We start from the raw sequence: 19,029 nt of genomic DNA, 5'->3' as shown, positions 1-19,029 counted from the left end.
TACTATCCTGGTGATTCAACTACAAAACTACCGAGTCCCAGAAGACTATGGACTGGGAGTCACGGCTCTAGAGGAAAACATTGTCCACTGACTCGAGCATGAGTAGTAGCAGTTATTCAGAAACGCTGATTTGCCTCATTTATATAGTCGGGAGCATTTCCCGTTTCCATGGAGACGGACTGCGCTTTTTTTTTTAAACGTTCCACTGCGGGAAAGCAGCGCTTTCAGTCATGTGTAGGCGGAGTCAAAATATTGATTGAATCACTGAAGACACACTGGCGGTGGTACATTTACATACTTGGTGATATCGCTTCAGAAAATGTCTTTTTCGCAAATTTAGACTTTAAGGGATTTATCTCATATTTGTGAAGTTCATTTTGCTTCTGCTTCCAGTATCAACGTATTCCGACATCATCTGAAAATACATGAAAGTTTTCCTTTCAGAACTTTGTGGTCTAACGTGAACCGAACTTTAAGGTTGCAATTTACGGCTAAAAGGCATAAAAACATTCCTCGTTAGAGATTTTTACCACTTGATGAAACGTCGGCGGTAATATCGCGTTGCTTCGGACGGCGGTGTAACTCCCTGCTTTAATGCCATCTTGCAATTTTTATGGGAAATGTGCAATTAAACCAGTCTGCTGGGCATCTCATGGAGTGGATGACTGCTAATAATTTCTTGGAATATCACACAGCCGGCTGCTGCGGCTGGCAGGGAACAACACTGACTTGCAGAACATCTTCAAACTCCCATAAACCGTTTTTTTTCCTTTTCTTTTCCAAAACCCATTTATTCACCTATTTGAGCACAGTTCACAATTTGTTTTTACTCCGTCAGTCTCTGTGACCGTGTGTTAAAGGCAGCGGGCAACAAGACATGCCCGGAAAGTCTCACACACACACAAAAAAAAGAAAAGAACAACTTAAGACAAGAAAGGCTGCCTGGAAATGGAAAAAAAACTAAACAAAACATACCAGCATTCAGAAGACTTTACAGGAGTTCATTTAATCCCAAGGATTTTAGGGAGGGGAGCTGTAGAAGGAAGAGCTTGTACAAACACTTCACTGTACATACAGATTTACATTATGTGGCCATGAGATGTTCCGTCTTGCAGGGGGAACCGCGCTATGGAGGTGGAGGTGGGTGCACTGGGGGGGTGGAGGCCGCATCCCGACTCCACTGCTGCGTTGTGCTAGTATCTCAGCAACAACCGATGGTGAATAAGGCCTACAGAGCCGAGTTAGGAAGAAAATTAAAAAAAAAAAAAAACTACTGTTAAGATGGACACGGACTTCTACTTGTGACGAGCGGACCAGCGGTTTGGAATGCAGACTGCGGTGTAGGCCGGCCGGACGCTCGCGCTGGATGCTAGCTGGTCAGGCCGCGGAGCCGGGACGCACACGGGGCAATGGGCCAGAAGTCTCGCCAGTCATTTATGCAGAAACTTAATGAGGCGGCACATTGAGAGGGAGGGATGAGAGCGACGTTTCAGCGCGTGTCCCTTGATTTTGTAAAACTTTGTTCTGTTCTGATTATTAAAATCAAAAGTTGTGAAAATAAAATGAAAGTATATATATCTATATATAACTCTTTCAAGTCCATTTCTCCCCCCCCCCCAGGTACAATTGGCATCTTTTCTCTCATTCTTCCTCGCTCTCGTTCTCCATGTCGTCGTCCTCTCCGTTGGCTTTGGATTCTGTTCTGCTGTCGGGGTCTTTGTCGTGGTCTTCTGCCGTCTCCTCCATCGCCTCGTCCTCTTCCTCCCAGTGCTGAGGACACAAATGGACAAACTAAGAAAGTGGAAGCGGCAGCGTTGCTCAAGCAGCTGAAAAAATTGCCTTGTTGGAAACCAATAATCGTGACATTGATTTTATTTTTATCTTTCATAATGTTCGACAGCCCGGCTCTCATGACTCAGTTAGTAGAAAGATGCTCTTTCATCAGGTTACAGCTTATAAAATACATTGAAGGATCCTAATGCTTCAGAAACACTGGATTAAATCTACCGCTGCTAATCTTAGTCAGAATTTTTCAACATGGCCGTCAGGTGGACTCAGATGAGGATTGAATTTATGAAATAACTTTATATAGCATTTTCAAAATGTTGTTGCACAAAGTGCTTTAAAGTAAATTAGTCAAATAGTCACACAGCTCAGCCAACAACTTTACAGAGCTGCTGTCTCGCTCTCTTACTGAGTTAGTATTATAACTCAGGAAGAGAGCGAGAGACAGCAGCTCTGGTACAGAAGTAAATAATAAAAGTGGAACTTCTGCAGTCACAAGCCTGTCATTTATGTTTCATTCCATTCTGCTCACGCCATCTCTTTTATACTCTAGACACTTCTGATGACTTTACTTAAACTGAGCGATCAGATTCACCACCTGGACAATGAAAACAGACCATTATCAGCCATTAATTATTAACAATCTGCTGTATCCACAAGAGGCCCGAGCTGATTCCAGGGCTTTCTGCTGTGCCGTTTAATTGCCCCTTGAGGATAAATAAAGTTCTTCTGAGTTGGTGTTTTCATCACGAGCCTATCAAACTGCAGAGAACTCACGCACGCTCAATAAATGGGGCCACTGGTGGATGCCGCTTGTTTTAGCAATGAAAACACGTGTGTATAGAAGAAAACACTATAAACACTAACAATGGAGAACAGACATTTGTATGGAAGCAGACGACCAAGTTAAGATTGGGTGAATATAAAACTTTCAAGTCCCAGGAGATTATCAACTGAGCGCCATTGTTGTTATTGTCCATCGACTCGCTCATGTGCAGAAGAACTATTGACTATGGCGGTGGTGTGCATCTGCAGTCGCAGCATTTCAGAGAAGCATTCCCCCGTTTGCACGGAGACCCGGAGTTGTTTTCAAACAGTTCCCCTTTGGGAGCGGTTTTCAAAAAGTTGCGACTTCAGTGGCTCCGAGCACCGTTGTCATAGAACCGCACACTCAAAATGCAATGGAAGCTTATAATTTCCCCCTTGAATCAGCCAGATGTGATTCATTCATTGCTGTTGGCTGTGCGTCGAAAAGAATCCTTTTGACTGATCTGTCGAACTCACGTCAGAGTCTTCGTCGGGAAGTCCTTCATCTCCAGAGGCGTCGTCTTCGTCAGATGATTCTGTTAAGAGATCGAGAAGAAGCTTGAAAATCTAAACCCACCAACACATCTTCACAGGTCCGAGACTTTAGGGAAGTTGATCTAAGAGGTTGACTGTACGTTAGAAAACCACCGAGCGGCGTCTCTGCATGTCGTGTGCAGTGACCTGTATGCTGCAGCCCTGGATGTCACCTCCTGCTGCTGACTGACATTTCTGTGCCTCAGTCTAATGAATATACACTGTATTGTGAATGTATTTGTTCATCTCTCCAAAGCACTGAATTCAGGTGTTCTCATCACTTCCTTGGCCACAAGGTGTATAAAGAGCGTCAGGATAAGATGACGTTTTGGACAATATCACGCGGCAAACTTTGTAGAAACACTTTGTCGATGGCTCTTTCCTGCTCCAACACGACTGCACACCACCGCTCAAAAGCAATGCCCATCAAGACATAGAGGAGCCATTTTGGTGTTGAAGATCTTAACTGGAATTCGCCTGACGAGTTTGAAACAAGAGGCCTGCAGGAAGGCGGCGTGTTGTCCTGGGAGGAATCGACTCACAGGAACAAACTTGTGCTTCCCGCACACCATTAGCCTCTCTTTCATCAACTTTCACTCCTCTTTGTTCAGTGAACCCTCACATCCTGAACCTGAGTGTGTATGTGGCTGAGGGCTATTAGAACTCGAGGTGCAGGTTAATTATTTCATGAAAGCCAATTTTCTATGTGGTTCAATAAAGCGTTTTACACAGTACCGTAATGAGAAATGAGAGTGAACAGTGCAGGGCCTTGTTGTTCCCCCCCAAAGGGGGTGTGGGGGTCTGAATGCTACCCGTCAGGTTGCCAGGCAACAGGAGTTGTGTTTTCTTTTTTCCCCTTCACCCCACAACGTGCGGTGCATCCCTAAAAGTGGCTGCTGTTGACGGGTAACAGTGTGGTAGTTGGTCTGAGATGGTCCCCGGTGACTTTGACAAGATAATGAACGGGACTCAGAGTAACAGGAGGAACATTCAGAGGCTCCTGTGTTTGTGTGCCGACGCTGCCACAGGTGATGTGGTTGCACTTTTTGTTCAAAGATCATGAGCTCGCTCAAACTTTCTGAGCAGTCTATGGAAGCTCGAAGGTCAAGCATGTGGGAAGATCTGTTGAAGGGGAATGACGAGGTTTTTTCCAAAGAGGTAAAGGAGGACGGTCTGTAACCGGCAGCTTGACACAACTGAGTGTAGCCAGACTGAGGAAGGAGACTCACCCTCTTCATACACCAGCTTTGCTGTGTGGTCGACATCTGTTCCTGTGTTGCTGTCACTTGTCGCCACCTAGTGGATGAAATATAAAAAGGACAATCAATGTGGGGATTCTGTGATCATTTCTCTTCGAATCTGTACATTCGTCTCATTTTGCTCCACTGACTAGCTCAGATTTGTATCCCATTATAAAGACATAACAATAATGTGTCGACAATAAGTGTAGAAAGCATTCAAATTCTGTCTAGCTCAGTTTCTGCATTCGTCTTTACTTTTGTAAGTGTCAGTGCCAGATGTTTGAAACCTACAGAGATTGCAGTGATTAGGTCTACAGTCAAACCAGGTACTTTAAATGACGGATGATAAAATATTCTGGCTGAGATAACCAGGTCTCCCTTGCAGGGTGTATATCCACCTTTGTTTGTGTGGAGGTTAGTTTCTAGCTGTGATCACACAAACTACACATGAATGGCGTGTTTTTACACATTAACAAAAGCACTAACCTGCATTCACCCTTTGAAACAAATAAAATAAAGATCCTGACAAATTCCACTCTATTCACAGCTTTTTCCCTTCTTTGTTTTGTTGCACAGTTCAAGGAAACGTTTCAGAAATTCAATTAGATGAGTTCCATCAGCACATTTGTACGAATACAAAAAAAAAAAGAAGAAAAAAAAGATGCATGTTCTAATAATTACAACAGAGGATGATCAGGCTTGTGTGCAACATTCAAAGGTTTGATTATCAATCAACACAAACCACTTTGTTTTATAATCTTCCAAATGGATGAGATCTACACTACATGTCTTATTTAAAGCCGGTGTGAAGCAGATATTTCTTTTGGAACAGCAGGAGTTGATTTCGGTGTGTGTGTGTGTGTGTGTGTGTGTGTGTGGGGAGCTTTAAAACTGACCATGTCCATCCTTTCTTGACCCCGTTTACACTTTATACTCTGATTTCAAACAGGAGGAGCAGATATGTGACAAATGTCTGAAAACTGACACCAAGATTTGAGGCAGACCGAGTACCTGTGGAGCAATTTGCATACATTTGTCCTTTCAGCTCAATTTGAGCCTCATTTTGTGCAGACATAGTGCACTTTGACACCCTGAGTGTATTTGGGAGGCTTTTCAGGAAGCATTGAAGTGCATCAATTTCAGATCTTCAAGGTGATGTAATGGCACCTACCTGTGTAATAAGAAGGTTGAGCTTCCCGTGCAGTTTGGTCAGCTTGTGGAACATCCGAACTCTGCTCTCGATCATGTGATAGAGGACGCCCAGCTGGTTGACCAGGTCCGGTAGCTGTTTGAAGCATGATCAGTTGAAGATAAAAACATCTTGGCGGAAAAATTACGGCACAAATGAGGGAGCCACTGCATAATGACAGCTCCAGTCGGCCACGGCGCAAACTAAAGGCTTGCTGTGACACAGGAGCTCACATTTAGGAACGCCACGTTTTATGTGAAAGTAGAAAGAGCCGAAAAAAAAATAATAAAAAATCAAGTTTGAAATGTTTTCACCACTTTGGCTCAATCAGAGATCAATACGGGATGCGAATCAGGGGAGAATCGAAACGCTCGTCTGCCGACAGTCATGTGAAATAAGTGACACAAAGGCCCAAAATCCGGACCGAGGATACATACAAATAAACAAAATTAAAACTACGATTTCCCTGCTCTGCACTGCAGGGCACCAATGTCACACTCAATGAAATTGTTCAGAAATGCTGACAATGCAGGGGATTTTGTAACTTTTGAATTATGTGTCCTCTCGAATGGATTCCTCCAATCAGAGCTGCGATACCTTGGAAGAAGCTTCGCTCCATTTACGACACGAGAGAGGTTAAAGAGCAGTTACTGGGGCTGTATATCAGCATCACTTGCGAGATAAGGTTTGTCATCACAGTACAGGGGTTAAGATATTTAAAACAAAGACAAATGTAAAGATTCCTGGGGGCACGTCTTTTTAGTGCAGCAAATTAAGTCGCCTATGAGGGAATTAAATTTAAATGAAAGATGTGCAATAAAGATTCTGACAGAATTTTTACAATGTGGTCAAATATGACAAATGACAGCAGAGCACAACCTCTGGATGCAATATATCAAAGCAGATCCTAATAAAAAAAATTATTGGGAAACGTTAACGTAAAGAAAAATGTCACATAAAATCTATTTAATCTTCTTTTGATGTTTTTCTCCCAACTCAGTAAGGTTCCACGTTCAAGGTGACATTGTGGAGTCTTTGTCACTTGATACAGTGAAATTTCATTTTATTCTGATTTTGTTAGGTAATCTGCTCCTAGAACAATTAACAGCAGGGCAATGAGGATGTGTGAAATGCACCGTATGTAGCAAGAGAGGCTATATACAAGATACAAGTAATCAGCAGCCAACAATACAAGGGTGGAGTCAAATTGTAAGGAGTTCTTGCTGCATGTGAGCAGGCCGATTGATTTCTAAAGAGACTTTCTAGAATCTAACAAGTCAGAAGCCAAACACTGAAGAAGCAAAAGCTAAGATTAGAGTTTCAACGGAAAAAAAAGAACCTAATGACTTTAATTTGTCATTTTTACCACTGTAAGATTTTGATGATGCAAAATAAACACAAAACATGAAGTGAACGTTGCACTAGAATAGTGAAAATCACAGCTGAAATATTCTAGATTGTTGCCTCAGTCTCATGTCTTTCTGTAGGCGGACTCACCGATGCCAGGTATGATGTGTGATGCATGAGCACCGCCTTGAGCCATCGGACCATTAGAACTGCCCTGCGGGGGGAAGACCAAAGGAGACGCTGTCAAGCAACGAACAAACAGTTGCATCGACACGTCAGCGGTAGGTGCTGTTTTTTTCTTCTTTTTTTAATAATCCAACTGGAATAAACAGCAGCAGATCTAACGTCACAGGCTAATTGGCCACTACTCTTTACTGCAAACAGCACAAGTTTAATAATAGCTAGGAGATGATTAAAGTGTTTACTTACATAAAAGGGTGTCCTTGGAGCCTGTTTGTGAGCTGCACAGGAGACATAGCAGTGAGTAAAAACACCACAGACACCGATCATGCTTCAGCATATCTCCAGAGGTTAATGGAGCTGAATGGAGGCGTCTGGAAACACGTTTTAATGCTGAACTCTCATACTTACTTCTTCCACTAAAGGCAGAACAGCAGGGAGGGGTAACCGTGCGACCGTCTTCTTTATTACCATTTCTTTTCTAGTTTGGAAAACTTTCTGTTGGGGGAGACAAATTCAAGCCGAATGAGTCTCAAATTCTGCATCTCAGTAAAAACTATTTTGCTATTGTCGAATAAACATATCTGCTCTCGCCATGCCAAACGGGGAACGTACATTTAGGATGTTGGCGTCGTTGCTCTCCAGGCCCTGGACCAGCAGCACCGCAAAATTGTCCGTCTGTAATGAGGCCGTTCCTTTCGGGGCTCCTTTCTCTGCGGGGGCCGTGGACAGATCGATCTCGCCCAGTCGCTCCGCTATTGACATCTACAGAAAAATGATTCAAGTTATTTACAACCATAGTACATCATTCAAACGTTGATAGAACATCTTGGTCAAAGAGAAAACATCTTCCGAGTTGATTACTTTATTAAAGTGGTCGTTCCGAGGGTCCCTCAGTTCATACAGGCTGCTTGGTGAGACAACAATTGAGTGGGTGTAATTTGACCCAAGCCTCGTTGTCCTTTCGACAGTGATGGGTTGTCGTCATCAGTTAAGAGCATTTATCAGAAGCTATTTTTAAGGATACTCAAACTAAAAAACTAATTTCTCTGCTCTTTATCCGGTGTTGGCTGTTGTACAAAGTCGATGCAGCTTCGGGGCAAACTGTGTGATGATGCTATTGACCTTAATTCCGTGCATTTTGCCTGACTGCCGTTCACCACAATGTAATTTGCCAGTAACGGGAAAAGCCAAGACAAAATAAGGAAGGATGGCGAATTGAAAGTGGGCAGAGGGTAATAAGGTCAATAAAACACCCCCCACTCTGGAAGGCTGCAGAGAATATCCATCCAATTTTGATCAAATCAAAAAGTGTGTTTTATTGAGTTTTCAAAATATCAAGGCGCTTATGATTTGACATCAGCATCTATGCTTTTCTAGTTAGTGCAGCCAACAGATGACCATTTAAGGAATTATTGACATATGTTGACCTCTTTTTTTGGATGGAGAATTTACGCATACATGATTCCTTTACTCTGTAAACATGTTGCTTCATTTTTCAATTATAGAAGGAGGATATTTTAAAGTTAGTTAATCTGTTTCACCAAAGCTCTGGGAAAATGCAAACAAACGTACAAAAGAAAAAAAATATTTTTTCCACCGTTGAAGGTTTCAGAAGAGAATACGACTTGTCAATTTAGTCGTGTCTTTTAAATCACTTTTATCTCATTATAGCCCGTTAAGGCTGCTCATCACCATTTAGAAACAGCATTAAAACACAATTTCACTGGTTAAGACGTTTTGAGATCGCAGCCAAAGAGCTGTCAGACCCGCCAGGGTGACGAATGCAGCAACCCGGTGTCAAGGTGTGTGGACGAGCCTTACCTCTTTGGTGTCTGTGTCTTTTTTCCTCTTCTCTGATCCTTTGGGGGCTCCCTTCACTGGGGCTTGGTGACCAGGAAGTCCAGGTATCAGCACTTTGCTCTTGTCATTGACCAGTGGCGTTTTCACCTGGAAGAAGACGTTTCAGTATTTTATGTCTGCGAAAACAGTGCAGAGTCACGGGACGAATGCACAATGTGGCAAGTCTCCTGTCCTCATACCTTGGAGACCGTGGTGTCCATGGAAAGGGACAAGCTGGTCTGGACATCCCTGGTCAAACACACGTGCCGCTCTGCTGTGTTGACCTCCTGTGCAAGTGGGAGAGAAAATAAAAAAACTGGACGGCGGCTGAGCCGAGGCTTTGACCAACACTGGTATTACACAGTAGGGTGTTCCCACACACTATCAAGACAATTACTGCTGTCAAAGCAAAAAGCTGCCCAATACAACAGACACTGGAGGTTCGTACACGTGTGATGCGTTTCACTGGCTTTGTGTACGCACCACTCTCTCCATGACTGGCTGCAGGTGGTTTCCGTAGGCCAGCAGCACCGTCTGGGTGTCAGCCACCAGTGCGGCCGCCAGCAGAGGGATCGGCATCGGGGAGTCCTTTGTGTCCGACATCTGCACCGAACACGATGGTGACAGGGGCTTCTTACACGGCCTGCGGGGATGAGGTGTGTGACGGGCATAACTAACAGGCCGGGAACACACAACTTGCCAGAGTACTTCATGCCGTTACATTTCAGGTTCGATTTAAGTGAAACTTTGAGCACTCACCCATTTAAAAAGTGCTCAAAGAGATGCAGCTGCCCGTCTTTACACACCACTGCCAGCCTCACCGCCTGGGAAAATCAAACCAGAGGGGGGAGTAAGACTGTAGTTGGTAATATCTGACAGACATTCAATACTTGACAGCCACAGCTATCGACACTTTTTCAGCACAATATGGTCTGTGGGAGATTTAAGTGGCACACGGAAAAAGCCTTGTTACTTACTATGTTAAACATTAAAAACTCAAACAATTTATTTATATATATTTTCTTTTCAACTAAAATCTGAGACCACTTGTGCAAAAACGCCACAAGCATGACTGGCCTGTGAAAAACATTTTTGATTTTAATTACCTGACAAATTAGTCCACCATTAATCAGGGTCTTATTCTTTCGGTGCTTTTTGACTTTCAATACACTCATGAAATATCTGCTGCTATACGCGGAAACTGTCACAGCAACTCTCTTCACTGAAACTTCTCTGACCTCATCTTTGCTGTTGGACGTGACGAGGTCGACGTGTTGTGGCTCGTCCGTCAGCGTGAAGGACACCACCGAATTCTTGTCTTTCCCATCTTCTCGTACTTGCCTGCAATGAGGGCAGAGCTGCGTTATCAATGTTCACACCGCGAGCCGTGTTGCTGCCGGTGACCAACGAGCATCTCCGGCTGCGGCACTCACCACACGCCGAGCAGGCGATCGTGCGCGGCGCCCGACAGGAAGTAGAGGCCGTTACTGTCGGGAGGTCGCGAGGTGGCAAAGCGCAGGGTCGTCACAGCCGTGGAGTGGCCTGTGAATTTCTGTGGAGAAAGGTTGAATAATTACGAGTTATTAAAAACGACTGACTGGATAGACGAAAACACTTTCCCTGTCTGCTGAATACATGTACGATCCTTCTCAAATTTAAAGTTCTGCTTCTGGTTTTATCCACCAAAAGCAGGTTGCAGAATGCAGGAACACAGTACTGCTCCAAAGACTCACTTTGTCTGAATTCTGTTAATTTGATACCAAAAAAACAAAAAGAAAGAGACAATGACACCAATGTTTTGGCTAAACTCTCACCATTGACCTCACTGAATAAAAAGCCTTTGTTGGCCTCAAAGAGAATATTGTATTTCAATGACCAACTAAAAATTGACTGAACTTTAATAAAGGAACATCAGAAATAATCATCCGAAAGTTTTTTGTGCAATCGTATATAACTATTGTCACGTGAGCGCTCTACTTTGGGGAAGTGTGGCATTGATGTGCCTCTTCACAGACGTTCCATTGTGTCCTGAAGAGTCACGTCTACCCTCTCGCTGCCGGCAGCTGCATATGTTCAATGTTTCCATTTCTTGCAAACAGTCGACTTTGAAGGGTTACACATGTACACCTCCCATCTTAACCTTCTCTGCATTAGATCTTCTCACCCACTGTCGTGTGCTTCATGTGAAACCTTGTTTGTCACCTCGTATACGAGCAGTTTGACAGCTTGGGCGTCTCCGTTTCAGCACGACAGAAGCAAAATCTCCACACGTTACTCACAGCTATAGATTAGCAGTGCATTTGTTTTGTACCATCAAACTTTCAATATGTAAAAAAATTAATTGTTACTGCACATTTACTTTCTCAACTTTGCCGTTTACAAATTTAATGAGACTGAACTTTTATCTACGAGTTGTCAACATTTTGAGACCATCGTATAAAATAACCTGCCATCCACAGGCTCCAATCCAGACCAGAAAAAAAAAAAAAAAACCCCAAGCAAAATGGAAAAATTGCCATGAACAGATGAACTTTTTAACAGTTTTCCCAAGAGTAGCTGACATAACAAGACTCCAGAGGAAATATCAGTGACGTTGCGATAGAATCTAGCAAATGAGCATTAGCCTGAAAGTAATGCCGTCATTGTGAGTTTGTAAAATCATGCATGCAAAATAAAATATTTTTGGACATTTCACAATATTTTGCGGTGGATGATTTAATTAAATTGTCTTTATGTTGAGATTGGAGTGCTCACTGCATGATGTTTTGTAAAAACAGTTTTTCAAATCTTATTCTTGGCGCCACAAAAAATGAAAAACTTAAAATTAAGTTTCAAGGTTATTATGCCACTATTTTAAAAGTCCGGCCCACTCACGGGGAATACATCGTTTGTTGTCCCTGAAATGGGTGGAGGTTTATTTCTCCATTAAGGCGACAAACAAGACATTTCAATCACTGATATGTGCTTCATGGCATTCATCTGCAATGGGACTTTTTGTTTGGTTTATAATTGCAGAATAAAAAAATAAATAAAAAAAATCCAGAAAGACAATTAACACCTGACTATTTCCTATTTCAATCTGGCGATCTTTATGTAGTGGCAGCTTTGAGTCTCATAATGCAAACTATTACCCTCGAGGGAATGTCTGTCGTGCAGCCACATGCCAAGAAAGGTCACACAGAGCTACAAATTCATACATTCACTGAAGTTTGTCCTCAACATGGTCCGTGCGAGCCATTAATTAAATTTTTTAATGTATGGATTAGCTTAACGATGGAACACTCACCCTGTAAACCTCCTTGGTGTCCAAGTCCCACATCTTGATGATGTGTCCAGCCGACAGCAGCAGTTTTCCATCAGGGCTCACACACAGACTGGTCACTGCTGCGCGGTCCGCCTTCCACTTACTGTACAACACAACAATAAACAATATCAACATCAAGATGCCACAATCTCCATGAAGTATCTTCATGCGATTCCACCTCAGGTTTTGGTGACACTGACAGAATGACGACACTTTCCCCGCATTCATGGCGAGCCACAAGCGGGCAGCGGTGAGATTCGACTCGGGACTCATGGCGACATTAACGTTGGCGACTGCAGCGGTTTACTGTGCCTCAATGCAGCACTCAAGTCTGTGTCAAATCGAAGTTATTTTAGGGTTGGCCAAGAGGGATGTGGAGAACATTGAAGTGGCAGCTTGTGCCTTTTTAGCCGAGCCTGAAAGCTGCTTTTAAGCGGACAAAAAGATAAACGATTTGGGGGGGGGGGGGGGGTGCAGTCAGAAAAACGCCGCCGTTGTCTGGTTGATATGTTCTGCTCAAAGTGTCAGCGTTTAACTGTGTGCAACTTGATGACCACGTCACGCCCATGGGGGACGCATTTGGGGACAACTCGTCTCCTCCTACTCAGTTTTCCTGTATAAACTTTACAGCTACACTGTCAGTTGCATATTGCAGTAAACTGTACTCCAGAGGCAGAGACAGATAGAATGTCAATGCTTTAATAAACAATGTTTATTCCTAGCAATGGGAGAGTTCAGATAATTAACATTAGGTGACAGTGCAGCGATATTCTGAAAACACTTTGGAATTTATTCCCTGGAGCTTTAAAGTTAATAAGTTGAGTTGCTGGTGCAGAGAAACATGGAAATACATCCACTTCAGATTTCTCAAGATAAAATAAAATGACATATTAGAAATAAAAAAATTTTTTTTAACATGTTTGAAATAAAAATAAAAAAAACTTAAAATATATAAAATTTAATAAAATGTTTGCTTAGGTATAATTTAGTGGAGGCTTCAAGGAGACACTGCAAAAGGGCCAAAGAGCCACAAGTTGTAGGCCCCTGGTGGTTTCAGATTGAGAAGATGAGGAAAACATTACAACACCGCCACCCAGAGGCTGACCACGGGTATTTTTTTCCAGACACAACCCACCCACCTTAAAACTCAACAAGCATGCACCCGGGTTGCTTCTGAGACAGTCAGAATGTAAGACATTTTGGTGAAGCTGCAGCTTAGAAATGTTTGTCAGATCGACGACACGATGCTTTGTTGTTAAACTGTGATTTTGAAGGATGTCTGTCAGTCGTGTCGAAGCGGGTTTTCCACCTCCATGTGGATTCTAATCCTGTGCTGCATGATTAGAGTGCAGCATAACAGAAATATATATATATATATTTTTTTTTTAATGAGCCGGCAGGTTCAGGCTCTGCCAGGCTGAGCGGAGTTAGTAAAGCTGCTTAGGCTTTAAAGAAAATATACTTGGACTTTTGTAGTTTTTGCACGTTTCACAGAGAGGTCTCCTAAATCAGGTCCTGACCAACACTCCCTCACGCCTACACCACAGTACACAGTGCTCCTTCACTGGTGGTGCTGCCCACAGAGCAGCATATCAATATATACATTTAAAAGGCGCTCAATGAACTGTAAATAACTCAACAGTGGCACAGCAAAGACTATGTATTTTATGGCATGGGGCTTATCAACTGGTCGAGCTGCAATTAACAAGAAACTGCTGAAAACAAGGAGGGGTCAGAGCAAGTGGCTTTATTACAATCAGAATGTTAAAGGTTCCTGCTGAATCGCCTCTATCTTAAGGTCAGCAGAATGACGCCGAAAAGGTTGTCCACATGGACACAAAGTCAATTTCACCATCAAAACGTGTCAAGTCACAGACCGAGGGTCACTAACTAATGGCTCTGCTACAATGGATAAACTCAGCTGTCTAATTGAAATTTTGGAAGAATGTTTGCATTTCTGTATTCCGACCAGATCCACACACAGGGACTGGAAAATGTTAACGCAAAGCCAGTGACTGAGTGTTCGACGAATGCTGTTCCCAGTGATATCACAGAAAGTGCAGCAAACTTGCAAATACCCATGAACAACATCTTCAGCTCGTAAGGCGCACACACACACACACACACACACACACACACACACACACACACACACACACACACACACACACACACACACACACACACACACACACACACACACACACACACACACACACACACACACACACACACACACACACACACACACACACACACACACACACACACACACACACACACACACACACACACACACACACACACACACACACACACACACACACACACACACACACGTAATGCCATAAAGCATGAAAGATCTCTATTAATGAAGAGGCTGGAAGTCGTGACGCGGTCAAAACAAACAATCGCCCACTACAGGGCAGAGCAGCCTGTGATTTGCATGGAGGCTCTACCGCCTCCTTTCTTCAGCGGAATTATATTCCCCGAGGGGGAGATAAAATCTCTTTCTTCTACAGTAATTAAAAGCTATTTCACCAGCAGACCGGACAAAACACAACGGCTAAAGTAAGCCCACATCGGAACTAAAACTCAGAGTAGATCATGTTATTTGACTTCCGGCAGAATTTCAAATTAAAAGATTTTGGAAACATAAGCGGCCTGCTAGTCTTTATGCAAACCTGGTTCAGTGTATCTTACAAGACACAGAACTTTTGGTTGGATAAAAATTTCAAACTGCACTCATTCCTTCCTCTGGATTATTGGTAAACTGATAGCGCATATATCGTGTTTTGCGAGTCTGCAAACATATAAACCAAACCGGATTAAAAGACGTGGTGACACGGGACAGTCCAATCCATCCCTGGAGGAAAATCCGAAAACGTAACCACTGACACAGGAGTGGATAAATACTTTCTGAAGGTCACTGGGCACAATATTTACAATATCACAATATTTAGCAAATACACAAATCGATACAAGGGTTTGACACAGAGTCTTTATCCAAGTACTTTTGTTAAATGTGCAATTCAAAATTGACTCAGAAGATCAAATTTTAATTCTGGAACAACAGACAATATACTTGGCAAATTTATATTGAGTTTGAGCATTTCAAATGGTACCAAACCTTCTATTTACCTTTGCCAATGAAAGTTGGGGTGAAGGTTATGTTTTTTATTTATTTATTAGTTTGTATGTATTTGACCAACTTTTTGAAAAAAACCATTAACCCGAATTGGAGAAAATCTTTAGGGATGATTTGTCATCATCCAAGGACCAATCGAATAAATTTTGCGATGTTAACGGTGAAGCGTTTCCGAATACTACTGACTGTATGGCTGGATTGTTCATGAAGCCAGAACACAATGAGGTTTTGACCAAACGGAGAAAACTGACCTTCGCGTCTTGCCGGTCTGAAGGTCCCACTCAACGATGTAGGTGTCGTCTGAGCCGCTGTATAATAAGCTATCCTCAGGATGCCACTGCACGCAGTTCACTCCTGCGCTGTGGCCGCCGTCCTGCCGGAGGAGAGGAAGCATCACAGTGAGCAGCGACAAACTCCATGTGCAGCAGTTAAAATGCTAATAAAGAACATTAGTTTGCAGCTTCCAACTATGCCCATCAGGTAATGGACAGAAATATTTACATTTACCAAATAAAATTACAATTCAAATACATCTAAAATCAACACGTTTAGGCAAAAAATAAACATAATACTCAAATAAACCTATCTAACCATCTATCTATATAACAAAAAAGCTCCTGTATATGATGTATATTTCTGTTTACCACAAGCAAAAGTTCAGGTCAGGGGTCTCTAACCCAGGTGTTGGTTATGATACAATTGTCACATTCAAGTAGGCGAGACCAAAAACATGCAGGGGAGGAGGCCTCCTGGATTTGACTGCCCTGGTTTAGTTATCTTTTTTGAATACAACACAGACTCACCAGGGTGCAGTGCAGCGCCCCTTTCACTGTACTGTATATGAGCACGGTGCCAGCGGCTGTGCCCATCGCCAACAGATCTGCCTTCTCCTCCACCGGCACCGCCTCCGATTTCCTCTTCTTCCTCTGAGGTCCCTCCTGGAAAACATGCGACACCTCTATTACATTCTGAGTTATAAAATCCATAAAACTGTCCAATTAGTTAATTTACAAGGCGACAATCAGTTAGACTGCCGAACCCACAGGTGACCAGAACATCTTCACATTCGGGAAACAGAATGTGACGCAACAACGGAGAAATGACCAATCCAACTGGCTTCAAGCTCAGTGTCAAATTAAGTAAATGAGGCTTCTAAGTTGTATTGACACTTCACTGTATTTTATCACGTTCAAAGCAGAATGCTTCAGGTTGAGGAGATGTTGGCATATATTTATAAGTTACATTGCTGAAACTTATAACTGCTTAGCTGGCCACAACATTTTTGAACTGGACTTAAATCTGTGAACTGTCACTCAGAGGAAGATCCAGGATGCCAGAAACACAAAAGATGAGCTGAAGGCCATGATCAAATACATATGGGCTTCATAACACACTGGTGCCAGGATTGTTCGAGTGTATTCATTTATAAATCAGCTTATCTTGTAGATTTATGATTGACAGTGAAAAGTGAACAAGAATTCAAAGAGAAAAAAAGATTCGCCATTTTTTTTGTGGAATGAAACCGGTGAACCAAAAGTGTGAACCTCGACTCAAAGTAACGCAAGTACTGACTTCTGTTGCTTTCCAGCATACTTGAAGGTGATGTGTAACATATAATAAAGGCGTATTATTCATTCAAATAATATACTGTGTTGGATGTATGTGGGAATCGAGTTGACCTGGTTGACTGGGGTCAGAATAGTGGACCTCTCCTTTCAGTGTCATGGAAGCACACGTTTAAAACAGCGTCTCTGGGCTAAAGCTCGCTCAAATAATGTTAAAGAGTACGACGCGCCTTAAAAATACCAGCAAGTATGCAAACCACTCAAACATGGCTCGTATAAGTGTTTGTCCGTTAGATTCCGCCAGCTGATATTAAAATAAAACTCTGCGCGTGCTGCCTTGAACTACCATGTGGGGCTAACATGTGCGTCCTGCGTAGCTCGAGGCTAACGCGGCTAGCCTGCTAACCCGGAGTGCGTGTCAGCGAAGCAAAACGTCCCGGATTAAATTTGAAGACCCGGACACTCCGGAGGGTCGTAAGGACGTCCTCGGAGGGGATTGCAAACGGTGTGGTTCTTGTAGCGTGTGCGCTACTGTGCGAGAATTGAACGCCTCCAGCCCGCTCGGGCCTCGGCTAGCCGCGGAGGCTAACAGCGGGTGGATGCCACGGCACATACCTTCACCGTCCGGCATGGTCCCCAAGCTATGCACGTACAGGTGGCACTCAGGTGGGCTGAAGGCACGTATTCTTGGTGGAGCGTCTTGCTGTCCGTGTTCCACACGCGGAGTCTGCCGTCCTGGGCACATAGCGCTAAGTACTGTCGGGATTTCGGGGAGAAAACGCAGGGAAGCTGCAGCGCAGAGCTGCCACCGTCCGCCGCCATTTCTGAGCGCTGCGTAAGTCTGCGCGTGAGCGTGCGCGTGGTTTACACCAACCACGTGTGGCTCCTTCTCTGCACATGCGCAGTAACGAGCGGGCGGCCTCCTCGTCACTCGTGTTGCCAGGTTGGTCGGCCTTGTTTTCTTTTCTTTCTTTTTTTATAATTGACACATTGAGCATCGTAATTGAATATTTTTATATTTTTAAATTCTTGTTCCTGAGAGAAAAACGTAACGTAGGATCTTAAAAAATATATTACTTAATGAGATTACTGAGCCATGATAGAAACGCTCTGTGTTGGATAATTGGTTGCAAGACTACTGTCTTTGTGGCAAACATGTTTGTGCTTCCTTTAATTTTCAATTATCTTTGCTATTTTCAGTTTTATATGCCCATAAAGTGCCTCTGTGATACATTTTGTTCGTGTTTTGTGTTGGTGTTCATTAAATTGGACACATTTTAGCTTGAAAGTGTTAGTATGATCTGGCAACCCTTGTTTCCGCACACGACGTAGAACAAGCGCCGACTCGTGTTGCATTCAGGGCCCCCGAAAACATCGACACATAACTGTGGTCATTTGATCAGATCTGATCATCACTGTGTTTGCAGATTTTAAAACAGCTTAGATTACTTTGCGACACTGCAATCATATTTATGACGTGTTTAAAATCCAATGAAATACATTTGGAAAACAATAAAAGACTTATATTGATTCAGTAACAGTGAGACGTTGCTCTACCTTCTTCCTGTACTACCTAACATTTTATGGCTGTGCTGAAAATGATATACAGAATCTCAAAATTTAGAGAATCGGATGAAACTAATCCTGTTTGTCTATACCAGTGAGTTGGTAAACAGTGTTAGTATCTTTAATTTCCTTCAACATCAACATGATTACATTCGTTTTCTCTAATGTGCTTTTTAAAAAAAACAACATATTTATACATTATATTACCATCTTCATATCTTCCTTCCTTTTTTTTTTTTTTGCTATAACTCACTAATAAACAAAGGGTGATAGAGTGTGTTTACCAATCGCTGTGATGGACTGGTGACTTGTCCAGGGTGTCACTTGTGCATAATTGTTGATTACTTATATTTTCTATTTATTCATGTACATAGTTTTAAGCGATTTATAGCACACACAGGGAGAATATGCAAATTAAAGGCCCAGTCAGTGTTTGAACCCATGACTTTGTTGCTGTGAGACAAGGCAAGGCAAATTTATTTAGAGAGCACCATTCAGACAAAAGGCAACTACAGTGGTTT

At 42.9% G+C, this 19,029-nt stretch overlaps 1 protein-coding gene across 1 annotated transcript; it reads right to left on the bottom strand.

Moving 5' to 3' along the window:
- Nucleotides 1-779: 779 nt before the first annotated feature.
- wdr43 (WD repeat domain 43) lies at nucleotides 780-17,837 on the bottom strand. Its single transcript, XM_080480495.1, has 18 exons — nucleotides 17,558-17,837; nucleotides 16,181-16,315; nucleotides 15,629-15,750; nucleotides 12,212-12,332; nucleotides 10,359-10,477; nucleotides 10,164-10,266; nucleotides 9,685-9,749; nucleotides 9,409-9,568; nucleotides 9,126-9,212; nucleotides 8,908-9,033; nucleotides 7,699-7,848; nucleotides 7,495-7,581; nucleotides 7,333-7,364; nucleotides 7,054-7,117; nucleotides 5,539-5,652; nucleotides 4,356-4,422; nucleotides 3,070-3,128; nucleotides 780-1,770 (listed from the first exon to the last, which is right to left on the bottom strand). Exons 1-18 carry the CDS (start codon nucleotides 17,762-17,764, stop codon nucleotides 1,642-1,644), a joined length of 1,947 nt encoding a protein of 648 aa, XP_080336621.1. The 5' UTR covers nucleotides 17,765-17,837; the 3' UTR covers nucleotides 780-1,641.
- Between the last annotated feature and the right edge of the window lie 1,192 nt (nucleotides 17,838-19,029).

The sequence above is a fragment of the Lipophrys pholis genome (genome assembly GCF_963383615.2).
Source record: "Lipophrys pholis genome assembly, chromosome: 14".
Taxonomy (NCBI): Eukaryota; Metazoa; Chordata; class Actinopteri; order Blenniiformes; family Blenniidae; genus Lipophrys; species Lipophrys pholis.
The sequence above is the reverse complement of the archived record's forward strand: the minus strand, read 5'-3'. Positions and strand labels throughout refer to the sequence as shown.

What these genes read in the sequence shown, in the direction of transcription:
- wdr43 (XM_080480495.1), bottom strand. Translation starts at nt 17,764, where the DNA reads ATGGCGGCGGACGGTGGCAGCTCTGCGCTGCAGCTTCCCTGCGTTTTC. An exon ending in ACACCAAGGAGGTTTACAGG is followed by an intron (nt 10,478 to 12,211) that starts GTGAGTGTTCCA and finishes CTTTCTCCACAG; the next exon opens with AAATTCACAGGCCACTCCAC. An exon ending in TCAACCTTCTTATTACACAG is followed by an intron (nt 4,423 to 5,538) that starts GTAGGTGCCATT and finishes TTCATCCACTAG; the next exon opens with GTGGCGACAAGTGACAGCAA.